We start from the raw sequence: 17,691 nt of genomic DNA, 5'->3' as shown, positions 1-17,691 counted from the left end.
CAGAGAAGAGCCGGACTTGGCCTCCCTGTGGAATCCCTCGTGTGCATATGTGCGTGTTGTGTACTCTGACCTGCCTCTGCTACAGTGTATGGGACCGGTCGTAGGGGGTGGGGGGTGGGGGGTGGGGGGCTCTTTCTGTGGTTGTAGCTGTTCCATGTGGGTGTGGCCTTGTTTGCAGTGGGCGGGCCGCAGACGACCTCGCCCACCACCGACGCGTCGTGTGCGCGTGCCGCGAGTTGGCACGGCGACCAGACCAGACGCGAGAGGAACAGGAACGAGGAACCGCGAAAAGAGGCTGTGTGAACAAATCACTGTCTAACCAGAAGGCATTTATTAACTGCCCGACTTTGGTGTGTGTGTGTGAGAGAGAGAGAGAGAGTGCGTGCGTGTGTGTGTGTGCGCACGTGCGTGTGCGTGCGTGTGTGGAGGGACTGTGGGATGTGTTTTTTTTTGTTTTGTTTTTGTTTGTTTTTTTAAACATGAATGAGTGGGGGCGTGCAGGTGGGAGGGGCCTTAAACTTGACATCTTTAGATCTGTAGCTTTCTCAGGTGAGAAGGGGAGTGACGCCTTGCCTTACACGTCTGACCTGTACACACACACACAATATAAGTATATAATTGTATATTCACACACTGACACAAATCTAGAGATATGAACAAGAAATTGCTGAAGTGAATTCAGTCTTGTCGGGAGTACAGCTCGCTGATTTTTTTATTTCGTAGATTCCACTGTAATTTATTTTTGTTTCCCCATATCCATGCCCTGTTCCATCTGTTCATGCCATTTTCATTTTAGCGCTGAAAATGAATGTTTTCTTTGATAAATTGTATTTATAAAATCATTTATAAATATAATTTATTTAGTGATCTGTTTAAAAGCTTAGGGTAGTGTAAGAATGCAGAAGTATTAAAATAGAAAATTAATTTAAGCAATCGTTGAAAAAAAGGTGGGGAGGGGTTGGATTCCTATTGAGGAATATTTTAAGAGACAGTTTGAGGGCTAATTTCAGTTGAACGTACTTCATCTAATTTACTGAATGAGCTGGTGGGGGTGTTGGTGTCTTCACTGTGTCTTCCTCCTAAAAGCGCCTTACCAGTATCGACTCTGAGAATCCACCATTTTAGGACAAAGTGCAGATCTCTCCACACTACAGTGCAGTGACAATGGGACTAGCTCTACACGCTGTACAGTGAGCCTCAGAGTAGCTCTACACATTGTACAGTGCTGTGAGCCTCAGAGTAGCTCTACACTGTACAGTGAGCCTCAGAGTAGCTCTATACATTGTACAGTGCAGTGAGCCTCAGACTAGCTCTACACTGTACAGTGCTGTGAGCCTCAGAGTAGCTCTACACACTGTACAGCGAGCCTCAGAGTAGCTCTACACTGTACAGTGCAGTGACCCTCGGAGTAGGTCTCCACACTGTACAATGCAGCGAGCTTGGCTCTCTACATCTATACTGTTGTCCATTTTGCAGGTGAATTAATGGAGACATTAACCGATCCCGACAGCTTTGCATGGCTCACTGTCCTCAGATACGTTTTACTGACTTTGAAAGGTAGGCACTTCCAAAAAGTAGCAGATATGAAAACGAAATGTACAAAAACATTTTTATGGGGATGGGGGGGAGGGGGCGTGAGTGACAAAAACGTTTATAATTTGCATCATTGTTCTTGTCTGTAGTGGAGTGCAAAGTTCTTCTGTTTGTTTTTATAGCAACAAGGGGGAAATGAGACCTCTCAGCTTTCTCTAATGGTGTTTTTCTCCAGTGCCTGTATTGTTTAGCAATTCAAGTTGACATTACTTTTCGGATTTTTTTTTTTTTTGAGGGTGTGAGAAGGGGCCTGTACGAAGAACAGTCAAGACACTTGCAATATTTTAACAGACTATGATGTTGAGACTAAGTGTAGTTTTGCTGGCGCAGATGAATACTTGGATGTGCTCCAGGCGGTTATTTCATTAGCATCGGATGTGTGGGTGTTTGGAGGAGGAGGCGTCCGGCCAGGTCTGTGCCTCCAGTGTATTTTTTGCGGGCTTTCCCAGTCCCCCCTGACCCACAGACAAAATGGCCGCCCTTTAAACCTCGGGAGAAAATGAGGACGCCGAAGTGGAGCGAACGAGTTAACTCTGCGTTTGTCACTTTCATCTGTTTTTTTTATTTTTATTTTTTTCCAATTTCAATGAAGTTCACAAATATTAAATATCATTTTTTTTTTTTTTTGGTTTTGAAAAAACTAACAAAAAAATCACGTTTTTTTCTTTTCTTCATTCCTTCATGCTTTTCGATGTATCTTTTTGTTTTCGTTTCAGTGGTGACAGTTGGATGTTATGTGCCATAGATATCTATTCAACAGAAGAAAACCGAGGTGTGGCTCGGCCACTGTTTGGTTCATTCAGGTTTTTTTTTTTCCTTTTTTTTTTTTTTTCTCGGTTTTTGTGTTTTATTTTTCCTGATTACCAGTTGATGTGTCAGTGACTGAGGCGGTATGAAGGAAAAGCTGTGTGTCTGTTATGATCATGGAATAAACTCATCTCTTTTTAAGAAAAAACCAAAACAAAAAAAAATTAAAAAGAGACAAAAAAACAATCACTTTCTGTTTTGGTGTGGATCTGAGGTTTCTGGTCAGGATCAGCAGGGGGTCTGTGGTCTGGGATGTCTTCTTTTTTGGGGGGGGGGGGGTTCATGGTGAACAAGGCTATATCAGAGCTGCCCCTGCGTATTTATGGTCTTTCTTCAGGGAACCCGGAATCACTACACTAAGCGGGGGGCATAATTTAGGCCTCCCCCATAGCTGGCATCATGTGAATAAGAGCACATTGAGGATGCAAAGTTCTTTCATGTTTCAGTGTTCAGCGTTTTCACATTTAGACCTATTAACATAATATGCTCACGGATAGGCCTATTATAATTTGATATACAGAAATGGGCCTCAGCGGACGATACTGTTTAATAGACCGGATAATTCGATATACTGATAAATAGGCCTAGTGCGATTTCATATACTCCAGTGCCGTTGTGCAAAGATGTATAATAGATTGAAGTACGTTAGTTGCAGTTTGTGGTACTTAGTCGCGTTTTAAGGCTACTGTTCGACCTTCGGGGCCAAAAAAAGGCGCACGAGCAAAGGCAGCGGGATTTTCCGTGCTCGTTCGACTAGTTCATGACTAAGAATGCCAACACTGCCCTCTACTGACTGCTTGTGTAATTAGTCTATGTCCAACGGCTGAGCTAGTGACAGATTCTACTATTCACAAGCTTCTCCTGAATAGTACAAACGCACACATAATTATGAAGCCCTCGCGCTTGATTTCCATTCCACAAACTGCTTAATATCCCTTTATCAGATCCCTCGTGCCCATTTATTTTATTGAGTTGGGTCTTCACTCAGTATTATTTTTATTATTTGCCATTCATTATTTTGAGTCACTTTTCCACTTAAAAGGTCTCTCTCTCACACACACACACACACACTCACTCACACACACAAAGGCACAACATCTCTCAGTAGTATTAACCTTGGCATGCAGAGGCACCGGTGGCGTATGAACAGACTCATATTTAACAGTGTGTGTATCTACTGTGGGGTGGTGGGTGCCCACAAGCAGGACTACCCTTCACGATTTAACCTTGTGACTTGACCGGAATGAACGTACCCACACAAGATCCAACAATAGACATCCCTCTGCTAAGCCCAGCTGAATGGTTGCCAGTTGAACGGAGCTGTGGAAGGTCTAACCACGATAAAATGTGGGGGCATCAAAGTGACCATTAGATTTTCACAACAAATAAACCTCTTAAAGGATATAGCCAGGGTCTTTAATTTGCTTCTTTGAAACGTTTAAGCTCAGACCGGTCTGATTTTTAATTCGTATAAAATTTCAGTTATTGCAATAAAGTTTTGTCTCACGATGTGCACTACATGGATCTTTTATCACTGAAAAAGGATGAAATCGGCTACAGAAACATCCTGGTTTGTGCTGTGGCAGCCACAAAACCTAAAGACATTTTTAAAACAAAAATAATGTTTTCCAATAATCCGCGGGAGTTTAAAACTTATTTTAATAGCCGACTTAAAGACAATCGAATAAGAGACGTGGAATCCGGTAAACTATTAAACTGACATTTTGAATTACGATTACCATGAAACTGAAAACCAAGGGGAGAAGTTCCTGGTGACCTACGATTCGACTGTGTAACTTCGTGCATTTCGGGTACCCACATATCATAGTGTGTTTATGGCCTGTTGTGGGAAAAAAACAACTCTTTAATGAATTAATGATAAACTGTATTAGTCCACCGAACTAAATGTATACAAGCTACCCGTCACTTCACTACCCTTCAGATGCATGGACCAAGCGACTGTGGGGAGGAAGGTCGCGATTGGTTTTCAGAAACGTCCAACCTACTTGGATAGCAAGCAAGTGAGATTTATTTATAACCTAGTGGAAGGTCCTGCTCGTTCCGGACCAATTTATGAGCAAAGTTCCCCGGAAAGTGTGGAATACGACTTCAGTAAGTATTCTTAACATTCTGTCAGTGGTTATAAACGCTACTTTCTATCATTAAGTTGGTTTGCAAGTTGCGTAGCAACGCGAACTGGTGGATGTATGTTGAACGTGTAGCGTAGCAATCTAGGACCGTTAGACAACAGTGAAGTTGCTCCATGATCCATCACTCGTGTTTTCTGACACCAGGAGTCATGAGCAGCACGACCATGTCCGTTATACTTTTCCCTACCCGGGTGTGTCTGTGGTTGCTGTCCTTACTGTACTGGGCTCTGGTCTACGGCACCGCCGGGGTCACCGCCTGCATGGTTCTGATCCGGATCTCGTGGAGAGGACTCAGGGACCCTCGCAGAGCCTTCAGATGGACAGTGCGCAACAGACCGCCGGCATGCCTGCGGGATCCAGCGTTGGGCACACACGGATACCTGCGATGCAGGGTAAGAGAATAAACGAATTACTTGGACGTATCATAATCGTTGCTTTCGCTCCTGTGGCTAGCCACATATCGTGGTTTACAAAAACTGAACTCACGAAGCCATAATTTCGCAGAATTGTAGGATAGGCCTATGCTTTTTATTCGTTTTTAATTGATTCAAACCGGATATTCTTTTTAAGAATCCAAGATGATCAATGGCCTGAGCAATTGAGAGGGACTAGAGGCTAACTGATACCGAGAGCTTGGAATATGCATTGTTTTTATGCCCTATCTTCAAAATAATGCGATTTACACATAATAAACCATTGCATTTGTTATTATGCCGTGGTATTTATCTTAGCTCGCGGCTACAGACGTCCAGAAAATATACTGAAGCTTAATTCACTGATTGCGTAAATTTAGGAATGCCATTTCTGCATCACTCGGCCTGTCACAGGTGTACGCCAAAGGACGGCCTACTTGTCATATAAAACGCGAAAAGAGAAACTCGTGGAAAACAGCACTGGAAAACTTATACGAAAACTTACAAGGCTTGCAGAAATCACATTCGTGGCATATGTGAATTATTCCAGGGGAACACAGAAAGATTCCGCTTCTGAATCTGAACCGCCGCTCTCAACCGCCTTAATCAGTCTATCTCAGACACACGTGGAGTTTAGGCAATTAAGTATTATTGACCTGTTAACTGCTATTATAGACCTATCACGGTTTCGCTGGATAGTCAATTCTGGCCAATGAGCGGGCATTATTTATGCATAATGAGCGGTGGCGGAGTTCCACGATGATTATATCCCTCCGCACTTTACTGTCTGTAGCCCGGTCAGAATGTGCTATCTCGTGCCGATATCTGTAAAGTAACATGGTTAAATAAAGAAAAATGTGAGAGATTTTGAAAGAATTGACGCACTCGCTGTACATTAGGCTACGCCTTACTACCAACAAACGTCTGTTATTTATTTCGAACATGGGATGTTACTCGTTCTCACAAACATATACATGCAAATGTTTTTGTATTTCCATTTGTGGCCATGTAATAATATAGACAGCTTTTCTACTTGAGTCTGTTGACCAAAATTTGTCTAAATTACAGTCACAGACAGAAGTGCAAGTATAGCTTTATAACAGCACAAACTGACCTCCAAGAGCATGCTTTTTTCACAGGTCATTCATAGCTATGACAACAAGTAGTTATATAGCTAAAGGTTGGTATATAATTAACAATTCAATTAAACATGTGAAGGAAGGCACTACTCTAAAGTTAGCCTGTCATAAAGCCACATGATTTGCCAAACAGCGAATGGGATTTGGCCCAAGGAATTGTGGGGAAAGCTGCCATCTGGGGCAAACGGATGTTGGTAAAGCATAGTGGGACAGTGCTATGGTACGCTCATACAGGGCTAGGATACGCTCATACAGGGCAGCTAGCTCTCTCTTTAGTCTTTGCTTTCTGCTCTCTGAAGTGTCCGACTAGTGGGGAGCAGTAATGCTCTGTAGCTTCTCCTCGTTTTTGCTGTAGTGCACAGTCACTCTCTCCATATTTCTGTCCCTCTCTGTGTCCTCTTTTTCACTCCTCGCCTCCCTCCTTCTGTCTCTCTCTATTTCAGAGTTCAGGTCTGCGACTGCACTTTGTGTCCAAAGGCAACAGCAGGAAACCTCTCATGCTCTTCCTCCATGGGTTTCCAGAGAACTGGTGACTGAGTGAGCGGGTGACTGAGTGAGAGGATGACTGAATGAGACAGTGACTGAGTGAGAGGATGACTGAATGAGACAGTGACTGAGTGAGAGGGTGATTGAGTGAGCGGGTGACTGACTGAGAGGATGACTGAATGAGACAGTGACTGAGTGAGAGGGTGATTGAGTGAGTGGGTGATTGAATGAGACAGTGACTGAGTGAGAGGGTGATTGAGTGTGCAGGTGACTGAATGAGCTGGTGACTAAATGATTTTGAGAGAGTGAACGGGTAATTTCCAAGCTTAAAAAAACCTTTCTCAGAATATTCCTTGAAACTTAGGAAAGTTATAGAAAAAAAGTTCCCAGCATGTTTCTTGAGTATTATTTTTAACTCAGAATGAACATTGCAGGAAAAGCCTTGGGGCATTATGCAGTTTTTGTAATTCAAGTCAGAAAAGGATTTGAATAGTGAAATGTACATGTTTTTTCATGACTAAATTAAATCCAAAGGTTGTATGGGACACAAGCCATTTAGATTTCCGTTTTGTCTTTCTGAGTAAAGTTAGCCAATCCTTCACAATATATCAGTTCCAGTATTCCGCCCCTGCCCCAGGTACTCATGGCGATACCAGCTGAGGGAGTTCAGTGTGCAGTACCACACAGTAGCACTGGACCTGCGTGGCTGCGGGGCCTCTGCTGCCCCCTACAGGCTGGAGGACTATGCACTGGAGAACCTGCTGGATGACATAAGGGACACCATTAGCGGCCTGGGTGTGTACGACTGAGTGTGTTCGCAGGAGTTTGTTGTGTATGAGTGCTGAGTGTGTGTGTGTGTGGGGGGGGGGGGCAGGGGTCTGTAAGACTGAGAGTGATTTGACAGGAGTTTGTAGTGTATATGAGTGGACGGGGGGGTGGGGGGTTCGTCGGGGTGTGGCGGGGCTGAGTGTGTTTGCGGGAGTTCGCAGTGTGTACGAGTGCGTCTGTGTGCTTTTACAGGGCACACCAGCTGTGTGCTGGTCGGCCATGACTGGGGGGGCATGCTGGCCTGGCACTTCGCCCTGGAGCGTCCGGACATGGTGCAGCGCCTGGTGGTGATGAACGCCCCGCACCCGGCGTCCTGGCTAGGTAACACTGCGGCCCCGCCCCGCCCACAGCCACAGTGGGTGTGCGCGCGTTACAAACGCTCGGTATTTACAGCATGTACTGTGGAAGCCTAAACAACAAAAGCTGTGCAGTTGCTCTTGGGTCTGCGTGTCTCCTGACGCTCCGTTTCAATGCCTCCGTTTCAGCTGTAGTCCCAGTTAGCCCACAGGCGGACGATTTTGACACCGCTTTGACATAAACTATCGACAGTAAATTGCGCTTGGCCATCGCTCCTCTGTCCTGGGTTGAGCACGCTCATTCAAAGCGGTACACTTCCAATTGAACTTCGATGCTTTTGTTTTCATTTTCATTTTCACAGGGGCGACATAGCTCAGGAGGTAAGACTGATTGTCTGGCAGTCGGAGGGTTGCCGGTTCAAACCCCGCCCTGGGCATGTCGAAGTGTCCTTGAGCAAGACACCTAACCCCTAACTGCTCTGGCGAATGAGAGGCATCAATTGTAAAGCGCTTTGGATAAAAGCGCTATATAAATGCAGTCCATTTACCATTTACCATTCATTAGGGGACCACCTTAGTTCTCACTGTAGCGTGTGTCATAGAGTCTCAAGTGTGTGTTTGTTTGTGTATGTTACTGGGACACGGGTGTGCGCGTGTTTGTGTTTGTTATAGAGACACAGGTGTGTGTATATATGTGCGCTTGTGTTTATTACAAACATGAGTGTGTGTGTATTTGCTTATGTTACAGAGACACAGGAGTGTGTGTATATGTGTGTGTTTGTGTATGTTACAGAGACACAGGAGTGTGTGCATGTTACAGAGCATTAGGAGTGTGCGGTTGTGTGTGTGTTTGCGTATGTTACAGAGCGTTAGGAGTGTGTGTTTGTGTGTTACAGCGATACAGGAGTGTGTGCGTTTGTATGTGTGTGTGTTTGTGTATGTTACAGAGCATTAGGAGTGTGTGTGTGTTTGCGTGTGTGTTCGTGTATGTTACAGAGCATTAGGAGTGTGTGTTTGTATGTGTGTGTGTTCGTGTATGTTACAGAGCATTAGGAGTGTGTGTTTGTATGTGTGTGTGTTCGTGTATGTTACAGAGCATTAGGAGTGTGTGTGTGTGTGTGCTCCTCAGATGCTGTGTTGAGAAGGCCGTCTCAGCTCCTGCGCTCTGGCCATACCTGCTTTTTCCAGCTGCCCCTGCTGCCTGAGATTGCCCTGTCTATGGAGGATTTCAAGGTGCCACGCCCGCACACCCGAGACCTGAGTCACATGCACACACACAGACACACACACCTCAGACCCAAGTCTGCAAAAATACACAAGCACGTATACTCTCACCTGAGCCCTGGGTCTGTGTAACATGCGCTCTCTTCTCTTCGCCCTCTCAGCTGGTGCGCAGTATGCTGTGTGGGGGCCGTGCGGGGATTCGGAACCGGGCCCGTCGCCTGACGGAGGCGGAGTTGGAGGGGTACCTCTACCACCTGTCCCAGCCGGGGGGGCTCACTGCACCCCTCAATTACTACCGTGTTCTCCTCAGGTAATCTCAGCACACGCTGCTCAGGTAATCCCAGCACACACTGCTCAGGTAATCCCAGCATACACTGCTCAGGTAATCTGAACATGCTAGTGTAATGGCAGTGTAGCATCATGGGTAAGGAGTTGTTCTTCTAACCTAAAGGTCAACAGGTTCGATTCGATTCGATTCCCCAGTAGGACACTGCCGTTGAACCCTTGAGCAAGGTACTTAACCTGCATTGCTTCAGTATATATCCCAGCTGTATGATTGGGTGCAATGCAAATGCTGTAATGTAAATCGCTCTGGATAAGAGCGTCTGCTAAATGCCTGTAATGCAATGCTCTCCTCTGGTAGTACAATCAACCCCCAGTGGCATCATTAACTGCTCTTACCTCCATGTTTTAAGCACAGTGGCTAGCATCGTTTCTGTGATGTGGACTCTCCTGCCCACTGATAGGTGTACAGTATGTGTTGTCATTCATTCTTTTCCAGTAACGCACTCTACAGACACCAGAATGTGGGAGTGGCCTGTATGCTAATTTGGGGCGAGGCCGACGGTATATTGGTGGAAGGGATGTCGGGAGGGGCACGGCCATACATGAGAGGCTCGGTAGTGGTGCACACGATTCCGGACTGCAGTCACTGGGTGCAGCAGGACCAGCCCGAAACCGTCAACAAGATGCTGTGGGACTTCCTCCTACAGAGGGAGTCGCCGCAGTGCTAGGCCCCACCACTGGTGGGCGCCATACTATGTACTTGTGCTCTTCGTAGTGTGTTGAGTATAAACCACAAAATATGTGGACTATGAACAAAACTCAGTAGGTTTGGAATACAATTTATATCATAATGCGTCATGTCATGAACCTTTATGCAGTTAGTCTATTCAGACAACTTTCATTCATTTCAAATATTTTAATATTTTAAGTCAAGAGAACAATATTTATTTGTGTCCAAATTCCTCAATTGCTGGTTTCTTCATGACTTACCTGCAAGTGTAAGTTTACTGTATTAAAAATCAGCCATTCAAACATACAGATAGTTAACTAAGTCTCCTGGGATCACAACAGAAAGGACATTCAATGCAACTTTTATGGCAAAAAACAGGAGTGTTTTTGAACAAGAAAAGGTGATTATTTTTTAATAGCAATTCAAGCTGAATTCTCTGTGGAAGTTCAATGGCAATTTCTATTGATATAGCAATTGCTGAGGGTTGGTGTCAGTGTGGATGATGATGAAGTATACTCCCCCCCCACACACACACACTTATAGCCCCCTTGCTTTTGTTTTTAATGTTACAAATAAAATGTTATATTTCTGAATAAGTTGTGTCATCTCATCATACACACCCCCATCCCCACCCCCCCCCCCCCCGATGTACCACCTGACTTTCTTAAAAATAAGTCTGGCCTTATTTGAGTTTGCCATCAGTGCCGTGATCTGGCTACTCTGTTCAGCCGAAGCCTGTCTTTTCAGGGCAAAAGCAGAACCAGGTCCTCTGCTCAGGACGCAAATTTTTACGTCAGTGTACATCAGCGTGAGCGCTGGACTACTGTAAGCCCGTCTCACTCTCGGTCCTTGAGAGAAATTCTTTTTTAATTCCACCTCCATACTCGCCCCTCAGCTCCTTCTGTTTTTTTTCTTCTCTTTTCTGGCACCTTATTCTGTTTCATTATTGTCCACGGCTCTGAAGTTCCATGGTTTCCGTGTTGCCATAACAACACCTGTTGCCAAAGCATGCTGGGGGCGGCCATTGTTAGTTCCAGATCAATTTAGTGATTAAAGCCCCTCCCATCCTGTCCCGTCCACTCCTGTCTCTTCTCCTCTTACATAGGCAGTAGTTCGGATATTCTGCTGTTCTACCGAACGCTTGGTTATTGTATCCAAATTGGATGCAAATTCTAATAACATGTTGGCTCTACCTGCTGAGGACAGCAACTCCCAAGGATGAACTGCAAACATTGTGTCTTCAAATATGCTTATGTTATTGTCACACGCTGACATGTTCTGACATATTGTCTTTCTCATGTTTGTCGTTGACAAAGACTGTCAAAACGCATCAGTTTGTGACAATAAACTGAGAATATTTGATGGCACGACGTTGCAGTTCATTCTTGGGAGTTACTGTCCTGACTAAGTAGGAACAACGTTATCTGGATTTTTTTTTTACCAGAAGCCTTGTCACAGGAAAGCCAGTTTGCACTGGCGTATCACTAAAACTAGAGTGGATGCAAATGCACTCATAAAATAACTTTTCAATGGCGGATTAAAAAAATTTTTTTTTTTTTTTGCGTTCATCCGTTTCAACCTGTTCCAGTGCCTGCAGTGACAGTATAGCAGTTTGTGTAAGTCTGAGCAGTTTGTATCTTTAATTTTTTCCGGTTGTGAACTCTGGTTGGCTGACGACAGATAGTGGGTGGTGCCAGACCTTTTGACTTCCCGTTATGTTGTCACACAAAACTTTTTTTTTTGTTTTTGTTTTTTTTTTGGGGGGGGGGGGGGGGGGGGGGGGGGCGTGAGTTGTTTGTTTGGTTTATACACAGTGCTCAGTATATGGCTGCAATGGGTGTGCCAGGGGGCCTGGTGTGGCTGGGAATGGGGCCTCCTGAATAAAGCACGATGAGGGCAGGGGGGTGTTTGTAATGGCCCCAGGGCAGCCATCTGCAGCTCTGCTGGCACCATCTGGCTGCCACACACAGAAGGTAATACCCTGGGGGCAGCAAGCAAACTGGGTGGGGAACGCAAAGGACTGTGGGATAAATCAGACACAGGAGACGATTAGGTGGCGATTAAGAAGGAACCTACGGACTTACTGAGCTGAGCTAGCATACAGCACTTTACATTTAGTATTTAATTTTTAACTGCCACTGGTCAACTTTTGAACTTCTTAACTTTTAACTTTTACTCCGGTTTAGTACACCACTTATTACCACATTTTACCTTTTTACTGCATGAGATTTTACTACATGTACTGTGTTGTCTTTTTTGTGTGCATTTGACGTTCTTATATGTACTGTATTGTACCTCTACACGAGCTATGCACCAGCAAAAGACACATTTCCATTATTGCTTGAATTAATGGACAATAAAGTTTTGAATCTTGATGAAATTTGACAAACGCACCATGACTAACTAAACCCTACTCTTCTGAAAAGTGCCGTGGGGTCTTTAATGAGCCCTGGTGAGTTGGGACTTTACTTTAATGCAGGGGTTTCCAAACTTTTTTTTATGACGTGACCCCAAATTAATGTTCACAAATTTACGTGACCCCGACAACCTCATCCAAAAGGCCTTGTGCTGAACGACACCATTTAGCCGTGACTATATTGGTGGTACGCCACGGGCTCTTATGCCTCATTGCTGGGCTTTTGTGAAGTTTTACAAGTAGTAGCCTACATTCCCATATGTTAAAGAGGCAAAAAAAAACCAAAAAAAAAAACAAAGAAATATGTTTTCTTTTTCAAAATTTACAGGCGTCACTGTTCTCACACATAAGGTACAGCCCAGTCCTTACAGGAGCAGGAGTCTCCAATCGAAGGCTGACACGAGAAGGGCACAGGCTAGTCGGGCTGCTGGTCTTAAAGGCATTGTTCAGAGAACTGACTTGGGAGTCATTCACTCTACCAGCTCTGACTGCAAATTTCTGGTGAGGTCATTGGGGAAGGGGACCGGGTGACATCACTGAACAAAGTAGTCACTATTCAGCCCAAACATGTGGAACTCTCACCTCACCTCAAAACCCGTCCCGCTCACACTACAGCATTTCAATATTTAAATTTAGACAGGTAAGTAGGAAGTGCTTGTACGTATACAGTTGCAAACACAGTGCCCTGCTTGTGCCTATTGGATGTTACACATGGGCATCAGCCAACCAGAACAGCAGAGGGGCAGGATCCCGCAAATCAATGGCAACCCAACATGTGTATTAGATTTATTTTAGAAGTGGTATTCGTTGGCACCATACACTTCATTAGTACTGCTAGGAGGACTACAGTACACACAGGTGAAAATGTGAAACAGGATTTACATGGATGAGTACCAAAATTTCACTTTTTAAATACAGCTTGGACAACAGAGGACACAGAATAAATTAAACTCGGGAAGGCGGTAAGGAATTGTTCATATTGACCCTTCTGAAGTGTAGGTTTTTTAAAAATGTTTTTTAAATTTTTAATTTTAAGTCAGTGTTCTAGACCTCCACTGCTTTCAGTTACCAGTAGTGATTATTACATCAGCATTAGAATGTTCAGTTAAGAATATTCTAATCACATATTTGTGATCTCGCACCTTAAAAAGTTAAACCATTTTATTCAAGAAACTTACCATCATCTAGCAATTATGGCCATAATCACGTTTATTTAGACATATCTTATTATCATTACTGTCCACAGCAGTTAACGGAAAATTACATTTTAACGCTCGTGTCTCATTCGAAAATAACCCAGATCCATAGTTAGCCTAGTTTGTAGCTGAAAAACTTTCACAAAGCTTACCGCGGTAGTCAGAATAATACCGACGGACTAAAGACCCATTTTGCTACCTAGTCCTAACACCTCATTAGGTGTACCTTTTCGTAATTGTTTCCATGGTTCGTGTCATTTAATTAATGTACGCCTCACTGCACGCGCACTGCATCTCCAGGATGCGTCTGCTCTAGGACTTCTCGTGCAGGCGGGCAGCAGCGATAAAGCTGAACACAGCTTAATGCCGGATCATTTGCCACTATATCACCACAATAAACGACACAATGCAACACCTCCATAGTGCGAAACAGGCTCAGAACGTAATATTTAGCCTTCGGGTTTTCGCGATAATGAACACCACACCTGCAGTACAAAAACAAAGTCTATGTACACACACAACACGCACTAAGCGCTGATAGACCCGATAACGCATATCTAATAAATCTAACAAAAAGCTGAGAGGAAAGATAAAACCTCCTGTTTGCTAGGGTCTATACCCGCATCACTGCTCAACTGCTCTAGGCGTATTGAGTAAAAGCAAATAAATGTGCAGTACACGGAAATGAATAGCCACAAAAACGGTCACAGAGTTTAAAACCTCAGCCAAACATCCCTCCTGGCACACATTTCCATCCACTGGTTTATTTTCTTGATTGAATATATTTACATAGCTACTTAATTATTAAGAATGATGAATTGAGAGACAAAATATCCCTGCACAGGGCATTACAAGTTTGCCAAAATTATTGCTAATAAATTATTTAGAGAAATTATTTTTAATGTGTGAATATCTGCTTAAAATATGAATATCTCCATCTCTCTGAACCCATTAGGGCCAAGCCCTGAGGACTCGCACAACCTTGAGGAGGGGCATTTTGATTGGAGGAGAGCAACACCAATCAAATCGGATATCAAAAATCACATTTGCCCCGAATAGGTGCGATTTCACCCGGGAGAAGGTCATGGTTAACCACCTATAAACGCTGGTTATTTTCTCTATACCCCCTTCCTTCTTGGCGTCGAGAATGGGTGACTGCTACAACGGCACGTCAGAGTGTTACTACAACCATTCGGTCGAGTTCTTCTACAACTCCAGCGGGAAGCCGATCAGCTGCATGTGGCACACGCAAGACTATGTAGTGGTGGGGCTGGGCCTCACGGTGTGCGTCATCATCATCCTGGCCAACCTCATGGTCATCGCCGCCATTGCGATCAACCGCCGCTTTCACGTTCCCTTCTACTACCTCCTGGGGAACCTGGCGGTGGCCGACCTGTTCTCCGGCATCTCCTACGTGAACCTGATGCTCCACACGGGGCCCTGGACCATCGACCTGACCAAGCGCCAGTGGTTCATCCGCCAGGGCCTGGTGGAGACCAGCCTGACCGCCTCCGTGCTCAACCTGCTGGCGGTGGCGATCGAGCGGCACCAGACCGTCTTCACCATGCAGCTGCACAGCAACATGTCGAACCGCCGGGTGCTCCTGTTCATCCTGGGAATCTGGGCCATGGCCTTCGTCTTGGGCCTCGTGCCCATGATGGGTTGGCACTGCATCTGCGACCTGCAGAACTGCTCCATCATGTCGCCCATCTACAGCCGCAGCTATCTGGTGTTCTGGGCGGGGTTCAACCTGCTGACCTTCTCCGTCATGGTGGCCATGTACACGCGCATCTTCGTCTACGTGCACCACAAGAGCCACGTGATGTCCCAGCACACCACCCAGATCCGGCACAGGGAGACCGTCATCAACCTCACCAAGACCGTCTCCATCATCCTGGGTGAGGGGTGGACGCAGCGCACGCACATCCATTCACTCACATTCATCCATTCACTCACTCACACACACTTACACACACACACACGTCAGCATAGTGAGTGAGCACCATTTGACTGTTGACACTGAGTTCTGGGGCAGAGACGTACTACACAAGTCTCCTTTTCAAAGCCACCAATCCCTACTCTTCCGATTCTGCTGCCGTCCCATCCATTTGCTTCGTCTGGGAATTTTTCCCAAAAGTCCTGTGGTGCGTAACAGGCTGAAAGGTGTTGCTGAAAAGAAGGATGAAATTGAAGATTTGATTAACTGAAAATGGAAAATATCCAGGTTTGTCCATTAACAGAGAAGGTCCCTATAGGAGGTGTTTGTGGTCTCACAACTGACAAGGTCTCTCCACAGGGCTGTTTGTTATCTGATAACTGAGGCTAAGCTCTCTCTCTCTCTCCACAGGGGCATTTGTGGTCTGCTGGACCCCTGGCCTGGTGATCCTCCTGCTGGACGGGCTGCACTGTGATGCCCACTACGTGCTGACCTTTGAGAAGTACTGCCTGGTGCTGGCCGAGTGCAACTCCCTGGTGAACCCCATCATCTACTCCTTCCGGGACAAGGACATGCGCTCCACCTTCAAACGCATCCTCTGCTGCCTCTGCAGGAGGTGCCCAGAGCCCGAGGGGAAGCCCCCAAACCTTCAGTTCGACACGCTGAAGCGAGAGGTACTTCCGCAGAGCTCCGGACACAAGCACACCCACCCGCCCTGCTAGCAGGAGGCTAGCAGACCCTTTTATAGCTAGCGTAGGCCAACAGTAACACACGTGCGTCGTAGGACCGCCTCTGGGCCTTGTTGCCGACGAGGAGACTTTTAAATGGGAACACAACAGTAAGGTTAAAGTGTCCTGACGTCGATTTCACGCAGCAAAGCCGTCTCAGTAAGCTGGAGCTGCCTGGCCAGTCACCAGGAAGTGCGGTACGCTACCGTGTGGAGGAACCATGGCTACCTTATGCCTGACGTACACCCAGCAGGATGAAGCAAACTGTCTCACTGCTGTCTACTGTGTGTTATGTTCTATTCCATAGTTAGTCCTGTACTAACAGTAACAGCTGTAAGTATTAACGAATAACATTCACTGTTAAACTGAAGTAAAACATGACACAAATGTTCTCAGTAGAAAGTATCAGGTTGTCCTCTGTATCATCAGTTTCCCTTGAACATGCACAGATACATGCGAGATGGCGTTTTGCTACATTTTAACTCTGGCTGCAGGAAATCCCTGCAAACACTCAAAAACAAAGGGCGGTAAGGCACAGCCTGGCTACAGACGGGCAAACACAGGGCGATAAGGCACAGCCTGCCTACAGACGGGCAAACACAGGGCGATAAGGCCCGTAGACAGGCAAACAGCATCAGAAATAGCGCAGCCCGGCCCGTAGGAAGACGCGGTGCCACTTAAGGAAACGGTTTCCCCTCCTTTGAGACGGCTGTGCTGCGATGTTACAGATGTACCTGAAACTGAAAGCATACCTGTCCTCCTGGAGGAGGAGACGAGCCGCTGGGTCCTCTCAGCCCGGCGCGGAGACGCCCGACGCAGCCTGCTGGACCACCGACATCCTGCCTGCCTAAAGCAGCCAATCACGGACACGCAACAGAGACACTCACACATGCTGCCTGCATAAAGCAGCCAATCACGGACACGCAACAGAGACACTCACACATGCTGCCTGCCTAAAGCAGCCAATCACGGACACGCAACAGAGACACACACACGCTGCCTGCCTAAAGCAGTCAATCACAGACACGCAACAGACACACACACACGCTGCCTGCCTAAACTAGTCAATCAGAGACAAGCACAGAGACACACACACACACACATTCCGCCTGCCTAAACTAGCCAATCACAGACACAGACAGACAGACAGACACACACACACACACACACACACTCTTCATATGCATTCACACCACATACACAGTCAGGAGCTGTGTACAGTATGGACTGTGGGGACCGTCCGTACTGTGTACAGCTGCTGATGGTGCATTGCTTTTCCGGCAAGAAAACATACCTACTGCACACACACTTAACACTGTCAACAGCTGTTGCTTTCAAAAGGGGCAAATATTCATAATTAGGAAGCAATAATCCTTTTGATACTCAAGACGATAACATGGATACTTGCTTTGTATTCATTTCTGATGCATTTATACCTTTAAATAAAAATAAAAAAAAGTTTGA

The 17,691-nt window shown here is 45.7% G+C and overlaps 2 protein-coding genes across 2 annotated transcripts; both read left to right on the top strand.

The window, feature by feature from the left end:
• The first annotated feature begins 109 nt into the window (after positions 1–109).
• On the top strand, positions 110–10,493 carry LOC118216441 (epoxide hydrolase 3). Its single transcript, XM_035397600.1, has 8 exons — positions 110–4,512; positions 4,695–4,942; positions 6,546–6,631; positions 7,226–7,383; positions 7,609–7,737; positions 8,842–8,945; positions 9,098–9,246; positions 9,718–10,493. The coding sequence occupies exons 1-8, from the start codon at positions 4,347–4,349 to the stop codon at positions 9,947–9,949; spliced, it is 1,272 nt and encodes a 423-aa protein (XP_035253491.1). The 5' UTR covers positions 110–4,346; the 3' UTR covers positions 9,950–10,493.
• A 2,719-nt stretch (positions 10,494–13,212) lies between these two features.
• On the top strand, positions 13,213–17,125 carry lpar2a (lysophosphatidic acid receptor 2a). The gene is made up of 4 exons (XM_035397604.1): positions 13,213–13,329; positions 14,519–15,461; positions 15,911–16,173; positions 16,956–17,125. The coding sequence occupies exons 2-4, from the start codon at positions 14,711–14,713 to the stop codon at positions 17,076–17,078; spliced, it is 1,137 nt and encodes a 378-aa protein (XP_035253495.1). The 5' UTR covers positions 13,213–13,329; positions 14,519–14,710; the 3' UTR covers positions 17,079–17,125.
• The last annotated feature ends 566 nt before the right edge of the window (positions 17,126–17,691 follow it).

This window comes from Anguilla anguilla, chromosome 17 (genome assembly GCF_013347855.1).
Source record: "Anguilla anguilla isolate fAngAng1 chromosome 17, fAngAng1.pri, whole genome shotgun sequence".
Lineage (NCBI taxonomy): Eukaryota > Metazoa > Chordata > Actinopteri > Anguilliformes > Anguillidae > Anguilla > Anguilla anguilla.
Note: the sequence above shows the minus strand (reverse complement) of the source record. Positions and strands in the feature narration are given on the sequence as shown.

Coding starts and splice junctions, on each gene's coding strand:
- LOC118216441 (XM_035397600.1), top strand. CDS start 4,347: ATGGACCAAGCGACTGTGGGGAGGAAGGTCGCGATTGGTTTTCAGAAA. Junction 7,384..7,608: donor GGACACCATTAGCGGCCTGG/GTGTGTACGACT, acceptor GTGCTTTTACAG/GGCACACCAGCTGTGTGCTG. Junction 7,738..8,841: donor GCACCCGGCGTCCTGGCTAG/GTAACACTGCGG, acceptor TGTGCTCCTCAG/ATGCTGTGTTGAGAAGGCCG.
- lpar2a (XM_035397604.1), top strand. CDS start 14,711: ATGGGTGACTGCTACAACGGCACGTCAGAGTGTTACTACAACCATTCG. Junction 15,462..15,910: donor GACCGTCTCCATCATCCTGG/GTGAGGGGTGGA, acceptor CTCTCTCCACAG/GGGCATTTGTGGTCTGCTGG. Junction 16,174..16,955: donor TCGACACGCTGAAGCGAGAG/GTACTTCCGCAG, acceptor GCGATGTTACAG/ATGTACCTGAAACTGAAAGC.